General features: G+C 61.2%; 5 protein-coding genes across 5 annotated transcripts; all 5 read right to left on the bottom strand.

Moving 5' to 3' along the window:
• Window positions 1-953: 953 nt before the first annotated feature.
• LINJ_11_0370 (conserved hypothetical protein) lies at window positions 954-2810 on the bottom strand (the record flags this gene model as incomplete). The annotated part of the gene is made up of 1 exon (XM_001463802.1): window positions 954-2810. One exon carries the CDS (start codon window positions 2808-2810, stop codon window positions 954-956), a length of 1857 nt encoding a protein of 618 aa, XP_001463839.1.
• Window positions 2811-4190: 1380 nt separating this feature from the next.
• Window positions 4191-5387, bottom strand: LINJ_11_0360 (conserved hypothetical protein; the record flags this gene model as incomplete). Its single annotated transcript, XM_001463801.1, has 1 exon — window positions 4191-5387. The coding sequence occupies one exon, from the start codon at window positions 5385-5387 to the stop codon at window positions 4191-4193; it is 1197 nt and encodes a 398-aa protein (XP_001463838.1).
• A 2010-nt stretch (window positions 5388-7397) lies between these two features.
• LINJ_11_0350 (putative 14-3-3 protein) lies at window positions 7398-8159 on the bottom strand (the record flags this gene model as incomplete). Its single annotated transcript, XM_001463800.1, has 1 exon — window positions 7398-8159. One exon carries the CDS (start codon window positions 8157-8159, stop codon window positions 7398-7400), a length of 762 nt encoding a protein of 253 aa, XP_001463837.1.
• An 859-nt stretch (window positions 8160-9018) lies between these two features.
• On the bottom strand, window positions 9019-10431 carry LINJ_11_0340 (hypothetical protein, unknown function; the record flags this gene model as incomplete). The annotated part of the gene is made up of 1 exon (XM_001463799.1): window positions 9019-10431. One exon carries the CDS (start codon window positions 10429-10431, stop codon window positions 9019-9021), a length of 1413 nt encoding a protein of 470 aa, XP_001463836.1.
• A 1856-nt stretch (window positions 10432-12287) lies between these two features.
• Window positions 12288-15272, bottom strand: LINJ_11_0330 (putative DNA repair and recombination protein,mitochondrial precursor; the record flags this gene model as incomplete). The annotated part of the gene is made up of 1 exon (XM_001463798.1): window positions 12288-15272. The coding sequence occupies one exon, from the start codon at window positions 15270-15272 to the stop codon at window positions 12288-12290; it is 2985 nt and encodes a 994-aa protein (XP_001463835.1).
• Between the last annotated feature and the right edge of the window lie 1203 nt (window positions 15273-16475).

Genomic DNA, 16475 nt, shown 5'->3' with positions numbered 1-16475 from the left:
CACCAGGGCCGATATCGGCTTACGTGTATGTGCGTGGGCACCATCCTCGACGCAAATTCGAGAAAATCACACGACAGTGAAAAGGAGAGGCGGGGCAGATCGAAGCGCCGGCAGAGGCGCCATCCATTCACGCAGATATAGGTTACCATGGGATTCATGAGAAATACGGGCGGTGGGGTATGCTCAAGGTGCGTATGAGCCTGCTCTTGCGCGCAGGCACTTGGTTGAGGACTCCGACACGGCTTTGACAAAACCCACAAGCCCATCCACAGAGAGGGTGGGGGGGGGGCGATCATCCGCGGAGAAACGAGCCCATACAGAGCAGCTCCAGCCTGTACGTCTCTGTGTGTTTTCGCGGACGGCCCTGTCGCGCAAGTGCCCGCGGTACAGGAGTGGAGTTGCCACTTTCGATGTTCGAGTGCGAGAATGGGCGAAGCCGAAGAGGAGCGCGACGCGCAACCTGACAGAAGCAAAGGGAAAAACGAGCCAGCGGACGGTACCGTCTGCCGCCTTCGCTTTCCTCACGCGCTGCTGCGCACCTCCACTTTCAACGGGGTGCGTGTGTGCAGCAGCGCTAGGTGGTCGACAGAGGGGGATGGGGGAGGAGGGCGCCCAGCAAGAGGGATGCCGGCACACGATCCACTCGTCAGTCAGCCACTGCCTCAACTACGGAGTGCTCGACGACCTCCTGCCATACTCCTGCCACTCCCCCCCTTCCCACCTCTTCCCTTGGTGCCTCGGTTCTAGCATCATCAGCCAAGGTGGGGCGGCGGGGGGGGGGGAGGGAACGGCCGGCGAATTTGGTAGATGGGATGAGGTTGACTGGGAGGATGAAGCGACCGTGAGCGTCTGCAACCGTGAACAAAGGACGTGATAGTTGCATGGCTGCGCGCATGAAGCACAAGAACAAATACAGCGAATACACGCACCACCATGAACACCGATGGCACGCGCTACGCCACGACCCTGAAGCTGGCCAGCATGAAGAGCAGCATGAGTGCTGCCACTATGGTCAGAAATGCATTGCGACGGAGACGCCGAGGAACACCGGTGGTGCCGCCGCCCGAGAAGCAACAGGCGCACAGGCCGCACGTGCCTGGGAGGTGTAGACGCCGCCGCTGCGCCTCTAGCAGGCGCAGTGAGCCATGCAGGCTAGATGGAAGCAATGATGCCGCCGTGGAGATGAGCGGCGATGTGTCGGCGAGGCCGCGGTCGCTATCGTCGTCTTCCGCGTTGCTCCTGTCACCGCCTCCGGTGAATACGCCGCTGTCACCATTCTCACGACGACCGTGAGGACCACCGACGCCACTGCTACCACCAGCACGACCACCACTCTTACTCTGCTGTAGGAGCAGGCTGGCCTGACTTGCCATGGAGCTGCGCATCTTGTTCAGTTTCGCCTCCGCAGCCGCCAGAAGGGCAGCCTTGCGGGCCAGCTGCGCCGCCTGCAAATCGAGATTCGCTTCCCTGGCGGCGAGTTGGTCATGCCACGCCTCAGGTGTGCGAACCGCTGCTGCTGGGGCAGTTGCAGCGGCAGATTCGTGCTCGCCATCAGCCTCGGCTGATTTCTGCGGGGAGGGACCCCCTTGCGACGTTGCTGCTACTGCCGCTGAGGGAGGCTGTGAGGCTGTGACGCTGGCGTAGTACTGCATCTTCCATTCCTCCGCCTCGTCCCGCGCAGCCTGGAGGGCCCGCTGCAAGTCCATCGTGATTCGCTTGCTGTCCTCCGAGAACATGAGCGAATGGAAAGCCTCCTCGCGCATCGTGGACTCTTCCTCCAACGTGGCGACTTGCTGCTGGGAGGTGCGAAGTTGCTCTTGCAGGCGCTTGTTGGCCAACTGCACCTCGTCAGCGGCCTGAATGCGCTCCGCTAGTTCCTGACTGAGGGCGGACACCTTCGCTGCATATCGCTGCTCCAGCGCCTGCCGCTCTGTTTGAGCGTGCGAGACACGCTCCATGTACCGACTGTTCTCCACCTGCACCTGCTTCAGCAGTGTGTGTGCTACCTTGAGCTCCTCCTCCCGCAGGTGCAGTTCTCGCAGCAGTTGCGTCTTCTCCGCCTCGTGCTCCTGCTTGGCGCGGCCCAGCAGGAACTGCGTGCGCTGCTCTTTGCTTTGCAGATCGGCCTTGATGCTTTCCATTTGCCTAGCGTGTGCCGCTGCCATAGCCGTCTTCTGCCGCTCAGCGTTGCTGCCATTGGCGTTGAAGGCGGCTGAGCCGGTTCCGGAGGCTCCAGCAGCAGCAGCAGCAGCAGGTGACGCGCTTTCGGACCTCGTTCCGTCGGCTGCGTGGTCGCCTGCTTCCAGCACGCACGTCTCCGCCGTGAAGCCACACTCTGGCTGAAGCAGCGTTGCGAGCTCATCGTACTGGGTGCCGAGTCTGTTCAGTCGCAGCTGCAGCACGCCACACTCGTGCTCCGCCTGTGCCCGCTCCGTTTCCTTCGCTGCCGTGAGCATCTGCAACTGCGTCTTCTCCTTCTCCCAATCCCCCTCTCTGCGTTTGTACTCCGTCTCCAGCTCCAGTTGGATCACCTCGCGCAGCTTCGTACGTGCCGCCTGCAGCTCCGCCTCGTGCGTGGCGGCCATCGTCTTCTTCTCCTCCCGCAACGCGGCGGCCTGCTTCTTCAGCGCCTCCAACTCGTCCCGCTGCATCGCGGTGCGCTCCTGGAATTCCTCTGTCAGCTGCACCCGCAGCCCGCTCAGCGCATTTGCCTTCTCCTCGCGGAGAAGGCGGAGCTCTTCGCGGAGCTTCTTATTCTTGCGGGCCGCGTCGTTGAGCTGGGTGGTCACCGCCTCCTTCCACTTGCCCATCTTGACTTCGAGCGCGCGGAGCTGCTCTTCCGGCGTGGGTGAGGCCGCAGCGGCGGGGGTGGTGCTCGGCTGCGGCGGCGACGACAGCGCCTCCCCGCTAGCTGAGAGAGACAAGGGCGGTTCCAGCAACGCCACATCTCTGGCTGGAGCCGATGGGCCTGTTTCCGCCATGGCAGAACAAACTTCTATGATGGCACATAAAGGGGAAGCTGAGCGTGTAGGCATGTGGCAGAGAAGGTGAGCGAGAAGTAGGGCGGCGGCTGAGGAGTAATGCATGGCGCGACGCAAGAGCGGGTGTGAGTGGGTGGGGCGCAGCGCCAAGATGTAGCCCCCTTCCACTGCCACTTGCTCAAGAGGTACACAACTGCAGACGCAAGCGGAGTAGGGTGCCTTGTCTACGTCATGAAAAATGCGCAGAGAGAGTGCGTGTGAGCTCGTGCCTCCAACCGTGCCGTCCGCCCGTAGAGGATGAGAGTCACAAGCCTCCATGGATGCGCAACGGCTTTCATGGTCGCCTCCACCGACACCAATCTTCAGCCTCGCTTCCGCGTCTTCCAGCGCGTGTGCGAGCGTGTACAGGGCTCTATGCCTCCTGTTGAGTGTGTCCATAGTCGTCGTGCGCGAGCGTTTGTGTGACGTGCGCGGGCGCCCATGCATAATAGCGCAGGACCGTCATTTCTGTGTGCACTCTTCGCTCCGGCCTGTGTGACGGCATCCTCGCCTTGACTTGCTTCTTTGCGTGCGTGTGAACGGAGCGGGCGAGAAAGCAACACGCTCCAGCAGGCGCGCGCGCGCAAGCCGAAAGCATAACTCCAGAGGAAGATGAACGTCTGCGCAGAGCACATACACACACACACACACAGACGCAGACCTGGCATACACAGCACGAGCCAAACACAGGAAGGAAAGAGACAGAGATAAGGGGGAGCGGGCGGGAGGGTGGGGAGCAGTTGAGGCCATCGGATGCGAAAAGACGCACACGAGGATGTTACACGTCCTCATTTCTCGCCTCCTGTCGGACAACAACGTTGTCATCGGAGGGCACACCGACGCCGCCCTCCGCACACGCGCCTGCACATATCGGCATAACGCAAAGGTACTCCCTGAGAAGAGCCGCACACCCACGCGTGAGGAAGACGCTCGACGGATAAGGCAACGTAGGGGAGGAGTGGCGGCGACACCGCCATTGCCACACAGCGCGATAAGCGTAGCCATCGGTCAAGAGTAAGGAAGGGCACTGCCTTTCTCCCCTTCGTGTGGCCGCTGGGGTGCGTTGCATCCAGGCAGTGTGCCCCCCCTCCCCCTTTCCGCTGCATCCCCCTCCTCTTACGCGATGAGCAAGCGATGCGCTGACCCTCTCCACCGAGCGGCCCGCTCATTCTATGCCCGCTTCTCCATCCGCACGACATTGCCCATGAGCTGATCCAGCTCCTCTTGCAGGAAAATTGTCTCATCGTGCTTGCTCACCTTCACCGCGGGGTCCCGCGGTGGGGCATACGCCACGTTGAAGCCGTTCTTGCGCTGTGGGACGACAACCTTGCCGCTCTGCGCCAGTCGCTCAAGCTCTTCGGCTGCGAGGCTGCCGCCGCTGCTACTGGCACTGCTCTTTTTGCGGCCTTCGGTGTGTCTGCTCACGGAATCACCAACAAAGCCGACGCCGCCTGTGACGGCACCCCAGAGGGCACTGAGCCGCCCTGTCACGCGCAGTTCCCGCACTGGAGGCAACTCCTGCACCGGCGGCGAGGAGGCTGCCCTGTTGCTGCACTCCACCAGCTCGTTCACCTTGGATTCGATTGCCTCCAGGCGGGCCTGCAAGTGGGCCTCTTTCGCTGCCGATGTGCGGGACTGCTGGTAAAGCTCCACCACGAGCAATGTGCACAGCACTGTGTAGGCCACCAGCTCGATGAGAAGGTCAGCGCCCGCTGCAACGAGTCGATCCTCCGGGAAAGGAGCGAGAAACGTTTGGCGGAACACATCCCAAGCACTGCGAGACGGGTAGCGGATAAAGACACGGGCTACCTCGCCGACGGTGCGCGAGAGATCGAGAAAGACGGTGCTGTCGTATGTGTCCACCGCCCCACCCTTCGGCTGCGGACCGTAGACGACGCTCTGCAGAAGCGATCGCGACCGAGGTGTGACGGTTGCCGGCGTAGCAGCGGACTTCGCCGTTGTGGCTATGCTTGACTCTACGGCTTTGCCCGCCTGCGCCTTCGCCGCGGAGCTCGCTGCTGTGTTGGTGCCGCTACTCGATCCCGCCGTGTTGGGTGTCTCGCTGCTGCTTGCTGCTGTCGATGCCTTGCCCACCACATCCATGGCCACCTGCGCCGCGTTCTTTGCTGCAGTCGCACCCGCAGCCTGTGCCGCCTTGAGCTTCGCCTCCCGTTGCTTCTGTTCCTCAGCCCGTGTCCACTCTGCGATGACGCCGGAGAGGCCGAGCGAGACGCGGCCCAGCCCAATGCACACACAATACGTCAGGGCGCGCTTCGTGTTCGCACGTGAGACGATCTGCTTCGCGACAGGGCGCGTCACCTGGCGGATGGCCAGGAAGACGAACTTAAACGCCGGCAGCGCCACCATCTCATCGGCGGCGGCGACGTTCCTAGCTTCACACCCGATGGCACTTTAGCGGCGATTGGCCGATCCGAACAGGAAAAGAAGAAAGCCTACAGGGTGGGTGGGGGCCGCGCGCGTCTCTCTCTGTGATGTTCTTGGAGGAGTCGCTGATGAACGCCGGCCGAGTGAGCGAGTTCCGTAGGTGTGCGGTGCGCTGTGCGTGCGACGGAGTTCGAGCAATCGTAATGGCGAGGGCGAGAGCAGATGGCGCAGATCGATGATACCGAAAAAAAAAGAACGGAGCGGAACAGATTTGTGCTGACACACGCGCACGTGCTGATGGGCGTGGTGCTTTCATTTCGGGGGGGCCGGGGTGGGTGGAGGAGGGGCCCCCCTGCCTTGCTTTGGGCCGGTGCTCCACATCCATCCGCTCAGACCCGTCCACGCATGCACGCGCGAGTCGACGCCTCGCAGGGAGGCGAGGGGTAGTGGTGCAGGGAGCACACACACACACACACACACACACACACACACACACGGGCAAGGTCAGAGAAGAGAGGCGGCGTTTTTTCCTGTTTTGGTTTTCAATGCTGGGCAGAGGGCCGTGCACGAGTTCGACCAAGCTTGACGAGGGATGGCGAGAGGGCGAGAGGTGGCAGCAGAGAGCACACGGGAGAGCACACCAAGGCGGCACGCACAGCAGATGCACACACACGCACACAAAGTGCTGCACATCTGAAAGGCAACGCCATCTTTCCCACCTTTTCTTTTTCGCATCGCTGAGAGGAGCTTCTTCTACCTCTGCTTTAGAATTCTTGTTTGCTCGTCATCCACGCACGGGCCTGCGCCGGTTTGCTCTCTTAGCCCTCTTTTCTTGCCGCCGCTGCCGCCGGCCCTCCGTCCCTCCCTTCCTTCTCTATGCCATCCATCACCATCGTTGCCACCTGCCCTGCCGTCTTTCGAGCCGTATTCGTATACGTCCCTCTTTTTGCCTTTTTCGCCGCCCTTCCACACGAGCACAAGCCGACATCCAAACGCCGATCGAGGCTTTAGGCGGATGCGGGCATCACTCAGACGAACACGCGCGCACACGCATCAGGAGGACACATCACGATGAGCATCAGCATGGAGGCAGAATAATAAGAAACTACACCACAACGAGAATGTAAAACAAGAACTCAGACAACAGAGCCACGGCACAACTGCACTCTCCCTCTTCCACCCCGCCACACTACCAACACCCTCACCTCTACGCATCCAAAACAAACAAAAAAGGAACGCACGTACGCGATATACGGCTCTTGCAGACGGGCACACCGCTGTGCAGCCATCGAAAAGAGGGGCGGCGCGGGGCGGTAAGAAACGCCTAAAGAACATACAAGTGGGAGGAGGGGAAGAGAGGCGAGACGCCCGCACACGCACGCGCGCGCGCCTGTGCAGGAGATGTCGCTGGGCCGTACATACATGACGAAATAAACGAAAAAAAGAAACAAAAATAAATGGAAAGCAACGCGACTTGTACCCGGTTTCGCAGCCGCGCCTCTCTCCCTCCCTCCCGCCCCCATCCGTCTTCACGGGAGGGAGGGAGGGAGGAAGGCGGGGGCCCGCAGGCATCACGAAAAGAGGGTGGTGGGGTGGTCGGAGAAGAACCAACAACAGTGGAGCACGTACACAAACGCACAGACTTTGACACACACACACACACACACACACACACACACACATACACACACACACACACACACGTGCACACACACACACACGTGCACACACACACACACACACACACACACGCACGTTGAAGGAGATATGAGACGCGCGTGAGAGCGGCGAGCGAGGGAGTCGAAGAAGCTTGCAGCGGAATAGGTAAAGAGCGAGGGCGGCACACGGGTGTGTGGGTGTCTGCGCCCACCTTCCCCACCCAAATACCACCAGCACACCCTCTTCCTCTCCCTATTTACACGGACGCCGCTCCATCTACAACGTCGTCGCTTTCCTTGCGTGCGCGCGAGTGCGTTTGTGTGTATCGGCCTTTTACTCAAGCTCCTCCATGGCTGTTTCATCATCCTGGCCTTCCGGGCGAGAGTCCTCCGTCCAGAGAGCGAGGTTGTCGCGCAGCAGCTGCATGATGAGAGCTGACTCCTTGTGCTGCTCCTCATCTAGCACCTCCGGATCGCTTAGGGCCTCCTCGAAGGCCTGGCGAGCGAGCTGGCAGCCCTTGTCGGGACTGCGCAGAATCTCGTAGTAGAAGACAGAGAAGTTGAGGGCGAGGCCGAGGCGGATTGGCGAGGTCGGCTTCAGCGAGGTTGTGAACTCGGACGCCTTCTTGTACGCCTCCAGGGCAAGGTTCTTCTGCGTATCTGAGCCGGACTCCACCTCCGCAAAGTAGCGGTGGTAGTCACCTTTGAGCTTGTAGTAGTACACCTTGCTCTCGTCGTTGTCGGCGGCTGGGATGAGGTACTTGTCCAGAAGCTCCAGAATGTCGGAGCAGATCTCCGCCAGCTCCTTCTCCACCTGATGCTGGAAGCCATTGAAGAGGCTCGCCGTCTTGCCCTTGTGGCTGTCCTCCTTGTGCGCCATCGAGCTCATGCTGCGCCAGCAAGCGCGGCGGGCACTGATAATGTACTTGTAGGCGGCAGAGAGCAGGTTGCGCTCCTCGCTGGACAGCCGCGGGTTCATCTTGACAGCGCGCTTCATGCAGAAGAGAATTTCATCGTGGCGCTCGCACTGCTCGGCGATCTTCGCCGTGTAGACAAGCTCCTCGCGCTTCTCCGGGACCTTGAAGACGTTGGTCATGGCGGATTGGATGGGGTGCGTCTGCGCGTTTCAGAGAAGACGGACACAGGCCGGCAGACGCAACGTATGCACGCACTTTAACGGTCGCTGAGCGGATCGCTAGAGGCTCTTAAGGAGGGCGGATAGGGTGATGTTGGTGGTGGTGGCGGTGGCGAGAATGAGAAAAGGGGAAGCAAAAAAAAAAGAGACGCAGTCGTGCATTCTGCGGCAGAGGACGTACGTGCGTTCAGGTGCGTGTGAAGGGAGACGGAGAAGGGCGGAGGGTTGATCGTTGATATGCATGCATGATGCAGAGGTCGAGGGGTGCATAGATGACGAGATCAAGAGTAAGGGAGAAGCTGTCAAGCAAGCAAAACGCTTCGAGGGGTTCCTCGTTATGGAGCACTGCCCGGAGCGATGCACTAGACGGAGTGGCCTCATGGAAGCATGTGCGCGTTACGCTAGCCATTTCTGACGGACGCACTGGCAGCCGCGCCACCCGCCGATGCACAAACGTACAGGCTAGACACGGTGATGTGGCGGGGAGAGGGAGTGGGCATGCAAGACACTGTGCCGTCTCCTCACCACGAGCGCTTTCTGTTTATTGAGGAGACGCCTTGCAATGATGCTGCAGTCTCTTGTAGCAGATGAATGAAGCAAGCAGAGCGGCGGAGGCCCTGCTGGGGGTTGGGACGAGAGACAAGGAGCCAACGAGAGGAGCACACATGACCGCACACACGGTGGCCGTAAGCGCGGCACACTGAACGTCTACCTGCTGCTGATTCGCTCTCTCTCTCCCCATCGCCGCGCCACCAAAGAGTTGTAGAAGAAAACGAAAAAAGGGGGCGGGGGTGGATCACTAGCACTGCCGCCGATCTCGTCACGTCCTTGCTCCACGCGCTCCGTCGGCCGGGTATGGGGCGATGCGATTACCAAGGAGGAGAACCACCGGTGCTACAGCTGCTGCTGGCACTGCCGTCAACGGCAAGTGTGACTCAGGTGCGCCGCTGCGGCGCTTCTGAAGTTGCGGCACTGCCGCCACGTACGGAATTCGGTACTGGGACAACGACGACGGCATTGCGGCATTAGGCGCAAGTCTGGAGCGCGTGGTACTCGCCGTGTTCTGCGACGGAGCCGCCGCCGCCGCCGCGATGGATGGCTGCTGCTGCGGCGGCGGCGACTGCGCGCGTGGCGACGGCGAGTCGCGTTGCCGCTTTGCCTTCACAGACGGCGTGACACGCACCCACCGCGTTGGATGGGGCTGCACACACCAGCCTTGACACTCGAGACGGTGGGCACATGCGTCGGAAGCTGGGTGGCGAGGCGGTGCCGTGCGTAGCCACTCCTGGGCCTGGAGAAGCGCGAAAAAGCTCTCCTTCATTACGGAGGGTATCAGCCAATAGACGTCCCCCGACGTCGCTGCTCCTGGTGCGGCTGTGTCTGGCTCTGAGGAGACCGAGGCCGGCGTCATGCACCCTGCCGCGCCGCCCCCTTCCACGGACACTAGCGAGGAGGGCGCAAGCATGAAGCACAAACCGGTTGCATCGACGCGCATGATGAGTTCTCTCGTCTGCTGCGCATGGGGGGAGGTCGAAGATGGGTGCAGGGCACGGTTAATGACCGGCGATGCGTGTGCGTCAGGGCTGTGATGCCAGTGTACCACTTGCAGACAGTCCCCACTGCGCAGAGAGTACACCCCCCACATCGTCATTGGCATTGTGGTGTTGTTACTCAGCTGCTCTGAGAGAAGGTAGGCGACATAGTGACCCTCGCCGTTGCCATCCTCCCCGCATTGAGGACTGCAGGAAGTGACACCTGGTATGCATGGCAGGTGGGTGGCCGCCAGCACAGACGGAAGTCCGGCAGCACCGCTGGCTACACTCAAGCGGGCCAAGTCGGCCGGAGTGGGCGGGACAGAGTACAGGAGGCCTGACGTGCCTGAGCAGCACTGGTAACCAGAAGTGCCTGGCTGCTGCTGCTGCTTCTCGCTCTGCTTTTCCTGGGACATTTCTTCTCCGTGTGCTGATCGCAAGTTTGCTTCAGTGGGCGACTCAGCAGCAGCAGCGTTGCTGCACGTGCCGTTGATGGTCACCGGCGCACAGGATACAGCCCTGTCGCCGGTTGACAGCGTTGAAGAGAAGCCGGCATCGCAGTACTGCACAGCGGCGCCTTCATCAGCGCCACCAACAGGTACGAGTGCTGCGGCGACAGCCGCTGCTTCGGCTGCATTTTGCAGCTTGCGCGCTGGTGCCCTCCGCGCCTTCTTGTTCTGGCGCTTGCGCTTGTAAACCATCTGCGTGGTGGTGGTGGTGACCCCTACGCCAGCTGCTGTCTGCAGCTGTGGTGTGGCGTCGCCGAAGAATCGTTCTGTGACTGAGAAGAGCGGTGACGGTGCCGTGAACGCTGCTAGCAACCTAGTGCATCCCTGCAGCAGTGTAGAGAATGATGCGATGCGAGAGCGTATTGGTGCGCGTGCGTGCGCGGATGCCCTAGACGACGGTAGAAGAAGCGCAAAAAGGGAAGAGGAGGGATGAAGAGTGCTTTAAATGGCAGGGCGTTGCTTGTTGAGAACATGGCGCGCTCGCCACACACACACACACACACACACACAGGTGCAGTTGCGCAAGCCTGGCTGGCATTGTGCAGGTGTGCACGGCAGCTACACACTAGCCCGATCGAAACATGCTCGTCCCTTGAAGGTCGAGCGGAGGGGGGAGGGAAGGGGGTGGATGAGGTGGCGCCGGGCGCCAGTACCCAGCAGGCACTCGTGCAGATGCGAGCGATGCATACACCCACTCGCCATCGTGTTGCCACGCTTCCCAGAGGGAGAGAGAACCGGGTGGCTTGCGATCCAGGGCTGCACGCCCCCACACGTTCGGCCTGTCCTGCGTTTGCGTCACAGACAGCTCCCCGCCACCAAGGGACGAAGAGGAGACAGGGGGAGGGCAAACCACCAGAAGATGCACGCACGTACACACAAGGGCGTGCGCATTGCACAGAAATACAACGGGTGGGGAGGGGGAGTGAGGGCGGAGGCATCACGGCAAACAGATGAACGAGAGAACTAAACACACACACACACACACACACACACACACACGCCGGCAGCGCATCAGCACCATACGCATCTGTACATGTATATACGCATGTGCGCGTGCTCGCGTGTGCGCGCACACACCATGCAAAGAGCGCGAGCGAGAAGGCGGGCGACGGAAGAGAAGGGCATTCGTTTCTTTCCCCCCTCTTTGCTGTACTGTGAGGGAGGAAGGGGTGAGGGGCGGAGTCGTCACACCTCAGCGACATCTAACTGCATACGCAGCAAAGACAGATACAGAAGGGGGGATGCACGGGAGCGACCAGGCGATAAAGCAGCACCCGCCACAACAAAAAGGGCTCACAGAGACACACGCACGAATAACACGCAACCTACACGACACGCGGAAAAAAAAACAAAGAGGGTCGATTCAGGGGATAAACAGATCGAAGGAGAAGGAGGGAGGCATAAACAGAGGAATGCACATTGTCTACGCTGCCGTTACCGCATGCGCCTGCGTGGCGCATCGCTGCGTCGTCACTGTTTTCCCTCGTCTCGGGCTCACCACACGTGCGGTTGTTGTGCATCTTTCGCCCGCTCCACTTCTGCGTGATGCCCAGCCATCGGACCCGTGAGTCTATATTGGATTGCCGCCAGAAAGTACACACATGCACGCACACACACACACACACACATATATATATATAAGCAGAACAGTGCTCGCGACTATCATGCGTACGCCCTCGTTGTCGCGACCTTATCTCTCTGCCTCTCCCTGTGTGCGTGTGTGTGTGTGTGTGGACGTGCATCTATGAAGAGAGAACAACTACACATGTATACATAGAGAATACCGAAAAGAAACAACGCCAAACCGTGGTCGCACACGCATACACGACTACACATGCGCAGGTGCAGCACAGCGGAGCACCACCACCTGCCATGGTATCAACAGCCCAAATACACGCGCACACCTCGAGAGAGAGAGAGAGAGCAATGGGGGATGTTGTGGAGGGAGGGGCGGGGGAGAACACGTGAGCCGACTGACCCTCCGCACCCCACTTCCGACTCTTTACCGGCAGGCGCCACCGTCGTCATCCATAAAGATAAAGGGAGGCCTAAAACGTGTGCTCTTCGCCCATGGCAAGCGAGACGGCGGGCGACGCCGCTGCCGCGGCTGCTACGGAGGCTGCCATGACGCTGGCGGCACGCTCAACGTCGCAAGACTCGTCACCGTCCATCTCCTCCGCCTCCGCTCCGTCTCGCCTACTCGACGCATCAATGCTGCCACTCACGACCGCTGCTGCAGCTGACGCTGCGTGCGCAGAGCCTTTCGGAGCCGCTGGCCCCTTGCTATTCTTCCCGTTGCTCTTGGTGCGGTGTCGCGCGTCAGTCAGCTTCGCTACCCGCTCAACATGCCGCACCAGTTTACGCATGCGACGCGCTACGAGGACCGACTGCTGGATGGCGCTAAGGTGTTCTAGGTTGAAAGCCAGGTCATCAGTGTCGACCTCCCCCACCATGCCGGTACCGCCGCTACCGTGCCTGCCTACACGCACCATCACTCGACTACCGTCGCTTGTGCTCGTCATCTCGTGAGCTGAGAGCGCCTCATGGTCGTCCTCACCGTCGCTTCTACTACGAGACGCGAAGCTTCCCCCAGAGCGGTCGAGAGCACTGCCGTGTGCCTGCGGGCTGCCGCTCCCCGACACCATCAGCGGAGATATGCTGCCGCTCATAGACGTCACCCCCTCCAACAGGCGACGCAGCGAGGCGCCACGGCAACGAAGGTGGTAAATGGTGTCGTTGCATCGCTTCCATGCCGAGATAGGGTACTTGGCGATGTCAGCGACGGTCAACTGTAGCGCCCCACGCAGCGCCTTGTCGAAGTGGACGCACGTTTCGTTCGCCACTACCATACTTGCCGTGAAGCTCGACATGGACAGCTGCTCCGGGTTGCGCACGCGGCTCATGGCAACGTACAGCAGATGCTCACACGGCCACATGCGGGACAGCTCCAGGTGCACGCGACCCACCAGGGTGAGCCCCTGCACCTTGTGCACCGTGAAGGCGTAGGCTAAGGAGAGCGGCAGGGCGACGCTCGAAAGGCTGTAGAAGTGCGTGTTTGGCCCACCACCAACGGAGAACTCCCACGGTGGCACCGCGATTTTCTCGCCGCTGTAGAACTGGACGACGGGCACCATTGGCACTGGCATGCCGCACTCGGTGAAGCAGAACACGCGATAGCGGTCGATGCAGCGCCTCACAGACTCAGTCTTGATGTACTCGGGAAAGGACTCCTCCTTGCACTCCACAAAGTCTACGACGGTGCCGATGCTGCCGTTTACGAGGCTGTTCGAGAGGTTCGAACGCAGAAGAACGCGGCAACCCTTCTTGAGTGTCAGCGGCTGCGCGATCGGGTGCTTCGACATAACCTTGTGCAGGTAGTCTTCTGTCTCAGGCGTGTGCAGGCCGTCTCCGTTCGGGATGATCTCCGTTACCGTGGCTCCAAGCTCCAGGTCGTTCAGCAGGCCAGCAATCTCGAGGAATCGCTCCCGCATCGCGTCGCGCCACGCGACGGACTCGCCAGGTGGCAGCATGACGCGCATCACGTGACCGTCTTCGTACACACGGTAGAGCGAGAGGAGGGAGGCGCGGGGCAGGTCAAGGGTGGCCTGCAGTAGAGAGCGGGTGTGGCGGGCAAACTCGGCCTCGTTGAAATCCGGCGTCGTGCGCAGCAGCAGCGTCGCCGTCGTTTCGCACTGGAGGGAGGTGATGCCGGTCTCTGGCGTGAGCGTCAGCGGGTCCCCTGGCAGCTCCTGGAGCTGTCGCTCGTTGGCTGCATGCACCTCCTTGTTCGTCGGCAGCAGATTCACGGCGGAGTCGACCATGGTTCCCGGCGGCAGTAGCTGCACCGTCGTCTGGAGATCGCTCGGCACGATACCCAGACGCATGAGCTGCAGGTCGTTCGCGAACTGGGAGTTGGCGGTCTGCCGCACCTGCGTCTCGAGACGGATCTTCACAAAGTTCTTGTGGAAAACTGGTGAGCCAATGAGCGATTTTTCGTTGATGCAGCCGAGCTGGAGGAAGTCACCGCACAGGATGATCTGCACTCCGCCGAACGGCAGATCAGGCGTGCCGGCCTCCTCGCGCAGAACGCGGTCAAATTCCTCAAAGAGGCTTTGCGGGAACATGGACACCTCATCAATGATGATGACGTCGTAGTCGAGGATGATGCTGCGTCGCATGAACTCGCCACGGGAGGTGACGCCGAGGGCATGGTGGAAGGTCGAGCCGCCAATGTGGCACCCAGCTACGCCCGTAGTGGCGGTCATCGCAACGCGTAGGCGGTGGCCTTGCAGGCGACGCGCCACGGCACGCAGAAGCACTGTCTTGCCGGTGCCGGCGCTGCCGCCGATGTACAAGTGGTGCCCTCGCAGGGCGATATCGATGACGCGCTTCTGCTCGTCGTTGAGCTCGATCGCCTGATCCGGATCGTGCCCGCCGTTCATGCCTGCTTGCTCCGCCGCCGTCGTCTCCGCCATGGCGGCGTCCAGGTCGCTGTTCACCGCGGACACAACGGAGGTGTAGCGGCTGCGCATGACGCTGTTTGTCTTCACCTGGATCATCTGCTCGAGCGCCTTCGCCGGATCGCTTATGTTACTGTTCATAACCACCGCACTGATGACGCGGGCGACAGTGACGGGCCACTTCGTCGGCAGCGCCGACGTTCCGGCGCGTACCCGCTCGGCAAGCGCGTTCAGCACTTCTGGATGCTTCATGATCACCTGGCGCTGGTCGTTGACGCCAAAGCCGAGTTCGCGCAGGCATTGCATCGTCACCGACGTCTCGCTCGTCATGCGACCGGTGAGAGCGTTGTACACGAGAGTCGACTCCCTCGGCTCTGCAATGCTGGAGTCGCCTTTGCCTGGTTGGAGGAGTGACGAGAAGAAGGACTCCTCGTCAAGGCTCTCGCGGAACGCGTCGGCGGCGGGGTTCGCTGGCGCCACCGACGCCTCAGCGGCTGTGACGACTGCTGGTGTTGGTGTAGCCGTCTCCCGCTGCGTGCGTCGTCGGCCTGCTGACCTCTTCGGCTTCGCCATCACATCCGGCGTAGCTGCTACGTTGGTCTGCGGCCGCTCTTCTTCCCAAGCTGCTTTGCCGACCGATGGAGCGGACGAGCTCGCCGGTGTCGCGGTGGCACCGGCATGCCTGGAAGCCTCCACGGAAGCGCCGACGGCAGCAGCCGTCGGCGGTTCCACGAGCTTGGTAACCTGTGCCGTGAGGGGGGTTGCGTCAGGCATGTTCAAGGCGCTAGTTTCTGGAAAAGGTGCTGGTGCTGCTGGCATTGGTTCGGCAGAGCCCGCGAAGATCTTCTGCGCCACGGAGGCCACTGCTTGATCCAGAGCGGCGTCTGTTTCTGTGCGGGAGACATCGCTCACCGCCATCCTTGTGTCGGCGGCTGCTGTTGCGGAAGTGGACCGGCGTGTCTTGCGGCCCGGTGGTCGTCCACGCCTCTTGCCACCCTCCGGCTTTGGCGGCGTGGAGGAGGGGGAGGACTGCCACCGCATGCTGGTGAGCTGAGCGCTCACCAACGCACTGCGCGCCACCGCGGCAGCAGAGCCGCGGATCGTTGACGATGCGCACGCGTGGGCGGCGGCTGAGTGCAGAACCGCAGCACTGGTGCGAAGATGGGCGCAGACGGCGAGCTGCACGGCTTTCTGCCGCGCCGCGGAGGAGGACGACGTAAAGTAACGAAACATTTATTGTGGAGGCGAGCGAGAGCAGCGCCAGCAAGAATCCGTTCGTGATGTGCCCCTACACACGTCAGCGAGGAGGGGTGAGTGGGGCTGGGCGAGCGGCCAAAACACCGGAACAAAATGGAAAGCACACCACGAACAGCGAGCACACGAGACGAGAGGAGGAGGAGGGCCGAGAGAGGCCTGAGCGTCTGTGCGATCCGCGTGAGACGGAGAGGACAGAGGAGATGCGGAAGAAACCGAAACAAAAGGAGAACAGCGAAAAGAAGAGAGGAGAGCGCGCCCACACACACGCTTGTTTCGAAGGAAGCAACGGGATGATGGGCGGTGTGGCAAGGTGCGGACTGGGTGCGCGCGTGCGGTTGTGCGTGTGCGAGAAAGAGAGAGGGGAGGGGGGAGGGAGGAGGAGAATCAAGATCTATGAAGGTGTGCGGGGAGTTCGGAAAGAAGGAAGGAAAACAAAACACAAGGAAGGGCGCCTGTTTACAAACAGAAGGAAGAGCTTGACACGCCTGGGAGAGAGTGGGGAGAGGTGTGCGTGTGTGT

This window comes from Leishmania infantum, chromosome 11, assembly GCF_000002875.2.
Source record: "Leishmania infantum JPCM5 genome chromosome 11".
Lineage (NCBI taxonomy): Eukaryota > Euglenozoa > Kinetoplastea > Trypanosomatida > Trypanosomatidae > Leishmania > Leishmania infantum.
Note: the sequence above shows the minus strand (reverse complement) of the source record. Positions and strands in the feature narration are given on the sequence as shown.